This window comes from Tachypleus tridentatus, chromosome 13 (assembly GCF_004210375.1).
Source record: "Tachypleus tridentatus isolate NWPU-2018 chromosome 13, ASM421037v1, whole genome shotgun sequence".
Taxonomy (NCBI): domain Eukaryota; kingdom Metazoa; phylum Arthropoda; class Merostomata; order Xiphosura; family Limulidae; genus Tachypleus; species Tachypleus tridentatus.
The window spans coordinates 162,665,199-162,680,327 of record NC_134837.1 but is presented as its reverse complement, the minus strand read 5'-3'; the positions used below and the strand labels follow the sequence as shown (position 1 = coordinate 162,680,327).

The 15,129-nt window shown below is 34.6% G+C and overlaps 1 protein-coding gene across 1 annotated transcript in view; it reads right to left on the bottom strand.

Moving 5' to 3' along the window:
- Nucleotides 1-15,129, bottom strand: part of LOC143236748 (WD repeat-containing protein 82-like) — a 47,234-nt gene that overhangs the window by 19,777 nt on the left and 12,328 nt on the right. The window contains exon 2 of the mRNA XM_076475234.1: nucleotides 3,989-4,086. Coding sequence (XP_076331349.1) covers nucleotides 3,989-4,086 — 98 coding nt within the window. The remainder of the gene's footprint in view (nucleotides 1-3,988; nucleotides 4,087-15,129) is intronic.

The window sequence follows — 15,129 nt, the reverse complement described above, 5'->3', positions numbered from 1 at the left end:
TAACAAATTTGTGAGAGACCATAGTACTTTGGAGCTAGATATACTCTTCCCACATTAGAAATGTGTTGCAAAAAGGGTAAAAAAAAATAAACCCCAAGAAAAGTTACAGAAATATTGAGACCCCTCAACAGACAGAAAAGGGGTGTTCAACTTCTACTAACACCTGGAATTATACATCAGTTCCTTAATAGGAAGAGGGTCATCTACCTTTCACCTCAAGAATGGATACTGCCCAGAGAATATAATCTTCTACAGTAATAAGCCCACCTCTGCAGACATGCATCTTCAACACAACTAATGCCAGATCCATCAAGGGAGCTGACATCTGGCAAACAGCAGAAAGTTGGAGGGCCCAGGTGGATGTTCATCCCCAGTCAAAAAGCTGGCAGAATTGAGAATTTTTTATACAGTCCACGATAAGAGAATGATAACCAGCCTTACACCTGCAGGAATTAATGTGTCTCATCCAGTGGATGGTAGAAAGGAGAACAGCTATATTGGGTGCATCTTCAGTCCAAAACCTGGCAATATTGGGAATTGATAATACAGTCCATGGTAGGAAAAGGATAGCCATCCAAACACATGTAAAGAATTATGTGGCTGGTCCCTTGGAGCTGACATGCAGCAGATGGTAAGGAGGATGCTTCAACTAAAGTTGTAAGCTGCAAAATATGGCAGAGTGCTATGTCAAACATCTGGTGGTAACAGAAATTATACATCAGGTCAATGATAAGAAGGATGTTACATCATCTATACCAGTAGAATACCACCATCCTACCTTTAACTGAGTGTTATTGTGCACACTCAGAAGGACAGACCTCCACAGTCAACTACCCCAACAGCAAGAAACAACTAAGTGGCAAGGGCTCCAATACTCTGCTAGAAGAAGGAGGAAAATAATGCATTTGAGAGGCCATAGGACTACAGCCCCAAACATAGTTCAACAGGTGACAGCAGTGTTTATTCAAAAAGCAGAACAATCGTGTTGATGGAGTCGATCAACAAATGCCTATAAGTATCTGGAATTGCACATTAGGTCCACAGTAGGTAAAGCCTCAATACCATGGATCATAAGAGATGGGAAGTAAACCCTGTCTGCTTTACTCATGTTAATCCATACAAGTCCAGGATGAACATAGTTATGAAGCAAAAAGTGTGAGGTCCTGTAAAACACCCCAACTCAAGGATGGGTATAATATGATCTGGATATGTGTTACGACATTGTACTCTGAAAGCACAGAGAATACGTTGACAGAACTGAACAACCAGCACTTGGTGGTATCTTGAATTGAACATCAGGTTTGGGGAGGAAGAGCTTCAATGTCACAGCCACCTATCATGGTACATGATCACAGGTTGTGCACTGCAGATTTAAGATTAAGTATACATAGCCAGGCATGGTCAGGTAACACTCACAATACAGTGGGATCCAAACATGCAATAAGGGCACCTTCAAAGAAAAAGTACTTACCAACCACAGATAAATTGTTAAAGTACTGATGATGTCCTCCAGGGGAAGACAGAAATGGGCAGCAAAGCATTTGGTAAGATGATGGATCTGATAAGAAGAAAATATGAAAAAAGTGAAAAACATCAGGAGAAAAGGAAGAAAATGCCAGGCAATTAAACAGGAGAATTCAACCTCTGAGAGTAATGAAAAGTCATAGGAGAGGTGAGGATACCATTGAATAAGCAAATGGACTCTAGAACCACAGAAGAATACAGTAAGTGTCAGATACCAAAGCAGAGCGTTGATTAGGTAATGGATGTGAGTGAGATCACAACAGTGTAATAAAGCCAAAACAAAGTCACAAGTAGCACACTACACAGACTTATCCAAAGTATGGCAAGCACCCATAGAGGGAAATGAATAGGAGGATATACATATAGGTGTTAACCTGGCTAATTTTGACTGAGAGCATTAACTACTTCCACCAGAGGATGAGCACCAGGAGGCCAAAATCATAAAGCAGTATACTGAGAACAATGACAAAAGCTTTCAAATCTGGGACACCACACATAGCACAACACAAAACCTGGAAAACATGGAGATCTGAAAACCACTCCACAGGGAAAATCTTGTTGGGATAGTATAACTAATCCATGACCAGATTCAGGGCACCTAAATAATGTCATCGTGTCTGTAGAAATATTTCTGTGTGAGAGACAAAATAGTGTGAAATTATGAAGTGAATAAAAAATTTACATATACATGCTGAACAAATAAAAACAAAATTATGTTTTTCATTTTTCATCATGAATGCCTTCAGTATGTGGGGGTTGAGGCATACTAACCCCTAAATACAAATGCCCCCCAAAAATGACTTGCATGAACTCCAATAATTTAGGAATGAAGAAACACATACAACCCAATGGCTCCTTCCTGAAAAGGACAGGAATGGAGCCATATAAAAGAGGAAATAATGACACAACATAACTGAATGATCAATTCCACCAAAGAGGAAAGAACCATGGTCAAGCCCCCCAAAACAACATGACTGAAAGCATATTCAGGAGGGTAAAAAAGGATGACAAATCCAAAACTTCCTGAACACTGAGCAGGTTCAACAGGACAAACATCAGTTAGTTCTGACTGTTACATAAAATTGGTATGCTACATATGGATCAGAGCTATCATTTCCTGGGCCAAAAATCATGGTTCCAGCCAGCTGGATATTATTGTTAGTTCCACTACAGCAGTAACAGCAGTTGTATTCATGATCACCCAAACTTGAAAGTGCATAATTCATGAAATTGAAAGATAAATAAAATAACTCGCAGCTTGTAATAATTACATAATTTGCAATAACACAGTGCATGTGCACTCATGCTATTATATCCAATAATATAAAACTGACCCAGTATTGGCTGTGTTTTAGAGAACTAATATTTTGTATTATACAATAACATTTAAATTATTATACATTATATACATAACAGACTATTACTATTTAAAAATAAGTTATGAAACTTATTTTTATAACAGTACAAAACAATAAATAAGGAAGTAAACAATTATCTCTTCTAGCTACGACCTTTGAACTTCGTTGTTGCTGGATGTAGGTTGTTAAGCCTTTTAAACTTCTGCACATGGAGGACATCAAAATTTTTTAAAGTTTCATATACACAATTCAATAAACAAAAATTCATTCTATGATACCACAGAATTCCACTATAATTTATTAAGCTTAGTAACTAAGCTGTATTTAAATATAAAAAGGTAAGAAACTTTGTGCAAACTAAAGACGCAATCTACCTCCTAGAAATCTTGGACTGAAAGAACATGATTGCATTTCCATAGAATAAAATGACTGAGAAAACCACAAGGACATTCTGAGCTGTTTATTGGTTATTCACATTGTATATTGTAGTAAGGGTACACAAGAGACCATTTCTAAAAATAGAAAGAAATGAACAGGGCCACTCAGCAAAATAAAAAGATACAAGGTTCTTATAATTTAGCTTGTCAATATTAGTAATTTGAGTATCTAATTTGTACTTTAACATCATAAACATCTAATTTTAATCAGTGTTGACTTGACATAACACATAACTCATCTATATTTAAGTGGGTTCTTGTAACGCTTACTTTTTAATCAAGCAATTTACTCATATTAACCTTTGAATTTTATCTACAATTTGATTCCAAACTTATTGACATAAATTTATAAAACAGTAGTTCAATAATATTTTGAATGCTAGTCAAGAAATGTGATGACATGGCCTTTGACCAATAGAGAAAGGATTGATCTTATGTATTTGCATTTCTCAAAGAAGATTAAAGTCATTTACCAATGCAAAAGAGTTTTACAAATTGATAATTGTGTTGGGAACATTATTTTACATATGCAGTTAATTATTTGTCATAGAAAGTTTTTGATGTGACTAATAAACATGAATACACTAGTTGTAAACTTTTATTCTTAGGTTAGGTGTATAAATTAAAAATCATATTGATGGATATAAATCCAACAATTACTTAACTTACCATCCACTTTAGTTGAACTATGCACTGCTGTGTTAGGAGCATGCGTGTAATGAATGAGATCAACTCCATATTTTTTGCTGTTCAGGGTCTTTTTGTGCCTATTAGAGCAGAAGAGAAACAAAGAACACTTCAAGTGTTTTTTTTAAACCAATATGAAAAAACTGGCCAATTTCCAGAATGGATGTTTGTAGTGTATTTGTTATAAATTTGGTAAGATTTAATGACATAAAAAATTCAAGTAATAAAAATGGAATGTACAAGTCTCTTGAAATGTTTTTATTTTATTTTTCTTAAATATAGAACATTACAATTATAGTACATTTCTCTTTGTAATAAAACAAATTAAAAACTAATTATTTATTTTTAAAACTGATGTATGTGTCTATTAATTCTATACTGTTTAAATGAACAAAATATTATCATATTAAGATGGTCATGCACTAACAATTACCTATGTGTCAAGAAAAAAAACATTAGTTATTAAACATTCACTTCCAAATGACAAATATTATCTAATATTTATTAACCAATACCATCTAAAATATGTGAAGAAATGAAACAAAGGAAGGATAATTAACCTTTAATCACCATTTTCAAACAGAAGCACTTTAAAATTTAAGGGTAAAATAAAACTTGCTTTACTTTATGTAACTTCTATCACATGCATTTCAATGTAAAAAAAGTTAAAAACATTGAAAACCAATTTTGCTCAGATATAATTAAGAATCAATTTTCAGTTGTTCATCATAGATAAGCCAATATACACTGTCTACAAAATTTAAGAATTATGTGGTGATGATGGCTACCCATACGTTAAAAATTTACACCAGAAAAGATCAAAGTGCAAGACATGAAGAACTATAAGGCAAAGATCCGTGATGATGAGAAAACCATCTTTTAGAGAAAATTTTATATTTAAAAATGGCTAGTATGGGTAGAGAAAGCACTAGTAGAGGAGCAAACAACATTTCAACCTTCTTCGGTCATCCTCAGGTTCACAAAGAAAGAAAGGGTAACTGAGCTGTAGCTGACCACAGGTTTGAAGGCAGTTGTGTAATTGAGTGTAGCAATGTAGAGGGCGTGCTTAGATGTTGAATATATTTATTAATATAGGTATAAAGGTGTTCCTTTGTATTGGTTTATTTTGGGCTTGAGTTGTTGTATAAGTAAGGCTTCTTTAATTTTGTGTTTGTTTATGTTTGTTTCTTTATTTAATATTTGGGTGTTTTCTAGGGTTATGTTGTGTTTATTTGATTTGCAGTGTTCTAAAACGTGTGAGGGCAACTCTTTGAATCTGGTTTCCATTTTTCTGGTAGTTTCTCCAATAAAGAAGTTGTGGCAGTTATCACATTGTATTTTATAAATAATATTGGTGCTGTGTTTGTCAGTGTACAGGGTGGCCCATAAGTCCCTACCTATCCATATATCTCATGTATCCAGTGTATCTGTGTGCTGTCCCTCATTCTCACTGCATACTATTACGCGACTTCATGTTCTGTGAGATATTTTCCTCAACATGGGCTTACATTGGCCATATTTCTCTAAAAAAAAGAAACAAATTTATAATACACACAATTGAATATAACATAACATATGGATGGGTAGGGACTTACAAGCCACCCTGTAGTTTTTACACAGTATAAACCTTAGTTTTGTGCCTGGTTTTTGAATAAATTTGGTATTGACTGAAATGTCATTTTATTACTAGTTTTTGCCAAATGTTGGTTATCTTTCTGCTGATGTCAGGAATATATGGTATGCAGCAGTATATGGTTTCATGATATTTTAATTTGTGCGATATATTTACTTTCGTTAGTCGATTTTGCTTTTTGTCTAGGTGTGTGTGTATACTGTTTTCTATGGTTTGTGGAGGAAACTTATTGATGTTGATGAAGTATTGTTTTATTTTGTCTAATTAATCACTAATTTTATCTGGTGAGCATAGTTTTATGGTTGTGTTTATTTGATTTCTTAGTATGTTGAATTTTTGTTTTATTTCATGTGCTGAGTTCCAAGGAATGTATAGTCAAGTGTGGGTGATTTTTCAGTAGATTCCTGTTTTAAATTGTGTATTGGTTCTTGTAATTTTGAGGTTAAAAATGATATGTGATTGCTTTCTTCCTGTTCACATGTGAAGTTAATGTGATTGAAAAAAATTAAGTGTGTGTTCTGTAGATATGAATCCCTCAATCGTGTCATCTACATATCTGTATCAGTGTAGTGGTGGATGTAATGCTGTGTTAATTGCTTGTGTTCAACTTGTGACAAAAATATTGGCTAGAACTGGTGATACTGGATTGCCCATGCTTAGGCCATTTGTATATAAATGTGGCTGTTGAACATGGAGTTTGTCTTCATCATGGTGAATTCTACAAGGGTTGCTAACTAGTTGCTGGGAATGTCTATTGATGGGTTAGGGTCTAGGATATAGAGTTCTAAGGCTTTCTGTATGTACACAGATCAATGACATAGGCAAAAAATGTTAGTGACCATGGATTAGGAATTTATGAAATGTTTCAATGCTTTGCAACATACAGATATTATTGTAATTTACATTCACAAGAAAAGAATGTTGACCATCATGAATTTAGAAAAAGATACTGTTTTAGCTCTGATGAAACCTTCAAGTTACAGAATATAACATATTGACCCTTGACATGAAGGTTTACCCACAGATGTGAGATTCAATGCAAAAAGCCTTGAACTAATACCTTGTACTTAAAGCATATGTGTAGTATGTTAAAAAACATGAGATAAATGTGCAGAAAATGTGAACTACATAATCATTACAGCAGAGGAATTTAATGTTTCAAGATTTACCATTCAAAAGAATAATATTTGCAAGCTTGGTGTTTGCAACTATTACTGAAAAACATTTTTCTTTTGTAGTTACGCATTCCAGGAAGTAATCGGTTTTCAGTTTTGTATAATGTTTTATTTCATAAATAAAAATAACAAAAAAGGTTTTTATTCTGTGGCTTCGGTAACCTTTATGAAAACATCCATGCAGCTTCAAGAGAGAAAATGACATTTTGAAACTGGAAAAGGTATCTTATTTTTAATAAGATGTATTCTCTAAAAGTAACAGAAAACAATTTTGGATTGTATATACAGGCATACTAAATGCATTAAAGGAGACTGCTGCTTCTTTGTACAGATCTCTGGTTAAGCCTTATTTGAAGTATTTTGTTCAGATTTGGACTCATTACCTTAAGAAAGGCAGTGAATTGAAGGATTCAGACAAGGGATATGATATCTGATATGGGAAGATTGTAATATGACAGGTTAAGATCTTTGAAACTTTTTTTTTTTTTAAAATAGAACAAGTGGACACAAATACATTTTGGCACAGTAGGAGCCATTTTACCTAAGACAGTTTTATTTTTCTATCATGGTGACTGACCTTTGGAATGCATTGTCTTCAGTAGATTTAAGATAGTTTAAGGGAAGGCTTATGAATATTTAAGTGATAATGAGTGTTTAAATGTTTCTTTTTTTACAGCTTAATTTAGTTGATGGGACAGCTAGATAGATCAATAGATCCTTGTGGTTCTCAAACTTTGTTATGCATATAATATTAAGCTTATTCTATAACCATGCTTCAGTGCAGCTTTAGTTGAGAATTTTGCAAAAGGAATGTTCTATTGGGTATGTATTAGAATACTGTAAAAAAAAAACAACAAGAAAAGTATTTTATTGGAAAACAAATCTAAGAAATCAAAATTATTAAAAGTGAAGGTGGAGAAATTTGGTAGTACTAAATATCAGATTATAAACAGCAAAGTGAGACTTCTAATGAAATTGTTTATGACCTAACAAAACAAAGCCACGTAAATGAAAAATTGGCATTTGTTGGAGATGAAAACAATATTGATATACCACTCAACACATTAACATGACATCATGCTGTGATAATAGTCACAAAGAAGCTAACTCTGGCAAAACATCATACCATATCAACTTTGTTTTCACCACCTTGTACTGCTGATCTTGCATTCAGATTAACAGTTTCTTCTAGGACATCCTTTTAAGCTTCAAATAAAGTTGTGCCTGGTTTGGAAAACCAAGAGCATTTGTTTGGATGATTTATTACTTGCCCTCAGAATGGAAAAACATTTGAAGGCAAAAAGTACAGGATACTTGTTAATTGTACAATAAAATATTTAATAGTGTGCTCTGTCAAAGAAATAATTAAAGAACCCAACAGAAGCAACAGGTCATAATTCCAATCAATATTTTCATTCCCTTGACTCCTGTGCTATACACACCTAAAACAACTCACAATATATAGAATACAGTTACAAGGCTCAAAATTAATAACTAGTCAATTTCTGCTTCATATTGCAATTCTGTCATCAAAACATAAAATTCACTAGAAAACTGTTAGTACACACTTAAGAAGGAATATTCATAATATTTTTATTTTCATATATTATTACACCCATGATAAATAGAGCTGGGTGGTTAGTGGAATTTGCTAGTCAATTGATCAGGAGGCTTATTGATCAATTCCATTAAACTAATAAATTACTCTCACACAAGACTAATTTTCCTATTTTCGGTTAGTTTTAGGTTTTTCAAGACATTTTAAAACCACTCATTTAACCTGACACGTCTTCAGGTACAATATTTTTGGATTAATAACGTTTAAGCTAATGTGAGCACTCATATTTGCATATGTAATTTGTTTTTGGCTATCACCATATTATTTAAGTTTGTTTTTTTGTTTAGTTTTTTTATGTATGAGCTTTCTATTCAATTACCTGTACTTATTGATTATATAGAGTTGAATACTAGGCTTAGATTAATATGTAAGGAAGAACACATTGGCTGGTTGGATTTGTAGGATCAGCTTACACAAAGAAAGAGCATCTCAATGATAGCCTGAACTGTTATTATTGCAATGCCAGAAATATAGGAAATAAGATCAGTGATATGAGAACTGATCACAACAGAGGATTTTGATATAATGGGAATAACTGACACCTTGTTCAATTCAGACAATTTTATGACAGAAATTTCTTTGAAATACAGAATTTTACATTTTTTAACAGGAACAGAGCACTGAAAAGAGGGGAAAGAATAGATGTATATGTAAAATATGAGTTTACAGTCTGTTTAAGTTGAGGATATCAAAGCTAATAGCTATGATGTTGAACTTAACTGGATGTTTGTTAGTGATTATAAATGGAGAAGACTTTTAGGTGGAATTTGTTAGAAGCTAACAGATGAGACTTATGAAATTAACGAGAAACTACAAAGAGATAAAATAATTCAACTGTTAAAGAGGACATAATCACACAATTTTAATGTCAGGCATGTAAAGATATAGAAATGTTAGTTAGAGTCAAAGTATAAGGCTGATAAGTTTTTAGAAACTGTTTAGGATTATTTTCTTCAACAAGTGATATATAACTTACTAAGAACAATGCTATTTTAGATTTATTGTTAACTGCTAAGGAAAAATTGCTTGATAAGATAAACATTGGGAAACATACAAGGGCTGTTCAAAAAATACATGGACTGTTTGAATTGCACGGCTCCAGTTGGTTCCAGGGGAATCCGCTTGGTGTCGCTAGGTTCACACAGATCAGCTGATTACGATGCCATTTCCCGATTGCAGATATCTTCATTTGTGTATTAGCTACGCGGTTTTAAGTGAAGTGCGATTTTTTCGTTTGGCAGATTTCAGAATGAATGACCTGAAGGAGCAACAACTTACTGTGAAATTTTGTGTTAAACTTGGAAAATCTGTAACTGAAACTTTTGCTATGCTTAACACGGCTTACGGTGATGTTGCTATGAAGCGTACGGCATGTTTCAAGTGGCATGAATGTTTTAAGGATGGTTGACAGTCCATTGAAGATGATGAATCGTCCTGGACGTCCTTTCACCTCAACTGACGACCCACACCTCGACAAAATCAACACCCTGGTGTGGGCAAATCGACGTCTGACTGTCAGGGAGCTTGCTGAAGAGTGTGGGATATCAGTTGGATCTTGTTACGAGATTTTGACCGAAAAATTGAAGATGCACTGCGTTGCTGCGAAATTTGGCCCTCAGAACTCGTGAGTTTTTGGCCAAACACTCGATCACTGTTCTCCCCCCCCCCCTACTCACCTGACCTTGCTCCTTGCGATCTTTTCTTGTTCCCCAAACTCAAAAGACCCTTCAAAGAAAGAAGATTTGAGACGATTCCCGAGATTAAGGAAAATGCGACGAAGGAGCTGGAGGACATTACAAAAGAAGCGTACCAGGACTGTTTCAACAAGTGGAAACACCGTTGGGATACGTGTGTGCGTTGGGGAGGAGAGTACTTTGAAGGGGTCCCAGACCTGTAACTTCTAAATAAAGTACATTTTGTATTATGACGTCAGTCCGCGTATTTTTTGAACAGACCTCGTATGTATGCAACTGGTCATTGCTATCTTGGATTTGATATTTTGCTGCATACAAAAATAAGAAATAATGAGATTTTGGATCACAAATTTAAAACAAAATCTTGAAGGGATGTGACAAGAATTATTTGTTGTGAATTGGGTGACTAAATTAGTTGAAAATACCAATGAAATTTAAAACAATCTCAAAAATAAATTCTTAATTATTCAACACAGGTATGTTCCTTATAGAGAAAAAACAATGGTGGCTGCAAGTAAAAATCAAGTGGGCTTACAAAGAATTTAAACAATAAATAAAAGCATTATGAATATTCAAAATTTACGCTGACTACAATGATGGGAAATTCAGAGAACTACATTACAGAGGATTCAGAGATTTGGTCACATGAAATATTACAAAATAAAATAATTATATAAAAAATGGTTGTACAAACGTGTAAAAATAAATTGTAAGAATTTCTTTAAATATGTTAAGAGTGAGAAAAATGTTGAGCTAGGAAAAGGACCAATGAAGGATTATGTAAGAAGGCTAATATTTAATGATTATAAAATAACCAGGTTATTAAAATCTATTTTTTTTTTATATTCAACTTTTACTAATGAAGATTTAAACAATATTCCTCATCCTGAACAGCTGCTGGATGGAAACAAGATTGAACAAGATCATGTTAATTCTAAACTTTCTAAAAAATCTGAAAGTTTGAAACATTATAAAGTACCTGGGCCAGATAACATTTTTCCAATAATTCTGAAAGAGGTTAAGGGTATGTGTAAACCACTTGATATTATTTTTTTTTACATTTCTGAACAGCAGCAAGGTGCCAGAAGATTGGAAGTTCGCTAACATTGTATGGAAATGACAAAAACCATCAAAATACCAATAGACCTATTTGCTTTATATCTGTGGTGGAGAAACTTTTTAAGTCTGATTAAAGATGCTTTCCAAAGTCAGTTGACAAATTTAAAGATTTGTTTGATAGTCCCCATGGTTTTGCTAAGGGAAAACCTTGTCTTACTACTATTTTGATGTTCTTTGAAAATGCTAGTATTTATGTAGATGAGATTAAAGGTGTAAATATGCTGTATTTATGGGGACAAAACCACAGTTGACTGACTGTCAAAACAAATGGCATACATAATGTCTAGGAAGATTTAAATACCTTCTGACATCTGCAATATAATATTGATGGTATTATGATTAGATGTCCTGTGTTAACATAGTTGTTCACTACATGTAACAATACTGTGGTAATAATTTAAACTTTAGACAACTCAACTGGCTCATCCATTAAGTGTTTCAAAGGCATTCAAACTTACAAGAAGGTTCCAGTCAAACGAATTTGAAGATGCAGTTTCTGAGTGTTCTCCAAGACAAATGTGTACCAATATTTTTAATGAAAGTGTTATTTGGGTGTGAAACCAAATTACTTCAGGTCCTTTAGCCTATAGTGCAATCATCACAAATGAAGCATATTCATACAGTAAGGTACTCTATTATAAATCAAGAGTTTCTCACTACAAACCAGCTCACATATGAGTATGGAAAAAAGTGGAGAAGAAACAGGATGAATAAAGTCCAATAATGATACAAGCAAATCATCATCCAATATTAAAATGCTGCATAGCTTCATGAAGTTTAAATACATTACCATAAAAAAAAAAAAAGACTTGGTCGGTTGGTTGGTTGGTTGATTTGGTGTTTTATGGCACAAAGCAGCTAGGCTATCTATGCCCAACATCTGGTAAAAAGTTAAAATTAAAGTGAATTTAGTAAAATTCATAAAAAGAAATTAAGGTAAAACAAAACAAAATTTTAAAAACATAAATAGCATAAAACCAATATTTACATCTAGTCTACAACATTAAGAAAAAAACTACAGTGACACAACTTGTAAAGGACCTTCTGTTGCATAACTGTAATTATCATGCCTCGCCAGGAAGGCTAACAGATAAGAAAAAAAACACCGTCAGTCACCTGAAGTTGGCCTTTCCGGTCCTGGTTCCAATGTTTTCAGACATTATGGCCATTTGCAAAAAGTAAAGTAATAAATGTTTTAAAAGGTTTGAAGTAAAATTTTAATAATAACTCACCAGTATAACTAATGGTCAGTTCAAGCAGCAGCATTAGTCACCTGAAATTGGCCTTTCCAGTCTTGATTTTGAGTTGCTTGACATTATGACCATTTTTTAATTTCAATTTAAAATAGATGGACTGTGATTCTTAAAAGGAAATCACATTAAAAAAGGTCTAATGTATAAATTAAAAAACTTAAATGGCATTAAAAACATTAATAGCCTTTAAAAAAGTGAAAACATTTCCAAGGTGGACAGTGTCACCATCACCAATAACACTGTCTAATGTTATGGACAAATCTTGAAACAGAATGTTTAAAATGGTGCTGTCATTGAGAGTCGTAACAATGGCAAGAAAGTAAAATGTGGCTTATTGTGACCTGAGTGTTATATTGACTACACACTGGTTTATCAGTTCCAGATAAAAGAAAACGATGAGTTAAAAAACTGTGACCAATGCATCAACTATTTAGAACTTCCTCTTTCCAATCCTTATGGAAGCCTAAATAGCCAAAGTCCAATACAGGGTTTTATTTCAAAAAGCTTGTTTTCCAGTTGCTCACTCCAAGTCTTTAATACAAGACCATAGTCCATGTATGTAACAGGCACAGCAGTGATAGTGCCAGATCAGATAGATTTAGCTGCAGTGTCAGCAAGCTCATTCCCACAAATACCAACGTGGTCCAGTATCCAGAAAAACTGGATAGAAGTAGATGTTAAAGAGAAATGGGCCAGTTGGTCTTGAATATCGGTGAAACCAAGGTGTGAACTAACATAAAGTAATTTCAGGGGCAATAGAGAACTCAGCAAGTCACTATAAATAGTACAGTTTGAGTACTGCATAGCTGAAATATGATCCAGGGCAAGAGAAATGGCATACAGTTTAGCAGTGAACACAGAAGCTATAAGAGTGGATTCTGCATGCAACCACCAAACTGCAATAAACCACAGCAGAGCCCACACAGCCACCTGATTTTGAACCATCTGTATAAACATATAAAGATATATATAGATGTTCAGCAAATAACAGACAGTATTTCCAGTCCTGAGTGTCTGCTTTTCTCAGATGACTTAAAGACAGGTCACATTTGGAGACTGTAAAAAGCCATGGTGGGATGGGGTGAGCAGTGGATACAGCAATGTTATCCAAGGACAGATCCAATTCATCCAACTGTGCCTGGATATGAAAGTCAAAAGGAGCAATAGCAGATAATCTGCTCTGAAAAAGTATGGCCCACCTAGGAAGAAAAACAAAATCCCAGTTGGGTTCTGGTGAGGAACAACGTTTTGAAGCATATAGTGAAGACAGTTGCAAACAGCAAAGGTGCAAAGAAGGTTCATGAGACTCCATGTATAAGCTCTGAACTGGAAAAGTGTAGAAAGCCCCAGTGCGTAGACTAAGTCCTTGATGATGAATGAGGTCCAGCATCTTTAAGGCTGAGATCCTGGCAGAGCCATAGACCAGTGGTCCATAATTGAGTTATGATTGAATAAGAGAATATATCTTTAGTAAAGAACATTGATCTGCTCCTCAAGTGGTGGAAGAATGGACACGGAAAATGTTCAGTGCTCTTGTACATTTGACCAGTAGCTGCTTGATGTGTAGTATAGAGGTCAGCTCATGGTCAAAGAAATGTCCAAAGAACTTTGTCTCAGTGACCACAGGCAGCACAACTTCTTCGATACGGAGTTCAGGATCAGGGTGAATACCCCGTTGGCAGCAAAAGTGCATCCAAATAGTTTTAGCAGGAGAGAAGTTTAAACCGTTTGCTGTGGTCCACTTCAGTAAGTGATTGAGGGCAGTCTGTAGCTGCTGCTCAATGTACCTCATGTTCGACAACTGACGTGAGATGTGAAAGTCGTCAACATAAAACCCATTTGCAACAGTAAGAGAGAGTTGTTCAGTGATTGCATTAATTTTTATACTGAAATATGTGACACTAAAAACACAGTCCTGAGGAACTCCAAGTTCCTGTGGAAAAGAACAGGAAAGTGTCAAACCAACATTAACTTAGAATCTCCTGTCCATTAAAAAATCTTTAATAAAAATGGGCAAACAGCCATGTAACCTATATACATGGAGGTTTTGCAAAATGCCATACCTCCATGTTGCATCATAAGCCTTCTCAATGTAAAAGGATATTGATACAAGATGTTGTTGTTTGAGAAAGGCTTCTCTGATTGATGTTTCAAGTCAAATTAGGTGGAGCACTGTTGTCGGAACCTACACTGGTTGGGCGAGAGGACGTTTTTTGATTCAAGGAACCAAACAAGACGAGCATTAACCATCCTCTCTTTGGTCTTACAGAGACAGCTTATCAAAGTAATTGGACGGTAGTTTGAAGGAATCTTGGGATCCTTCCCAGGCAAAGAGAAAGGTAGGACAATAGCCTGGAGCCAGGCATCAGGAAAAACATTCTCCTGCTAGATCTGGTTAAAAACAATCAGAAGAATAGCAAGAAAAGCAGGAGTTAGATGGTACAGCATTTCATAGTGTACATCATCAGGCTCATCCGATGTATTGCCAGATCAATGAAAGGCCAGTTTGAGTTCCATCAATGTAAAGGGACTATTATAGTCATAGAGACAATCAGCTCAAAAGGAAAAAGGTGATTGCTCTGCTTGAGTCTTGAGGGCCAAGAAGGTGGAGGAAGAGGCAGAAGTGCTAGA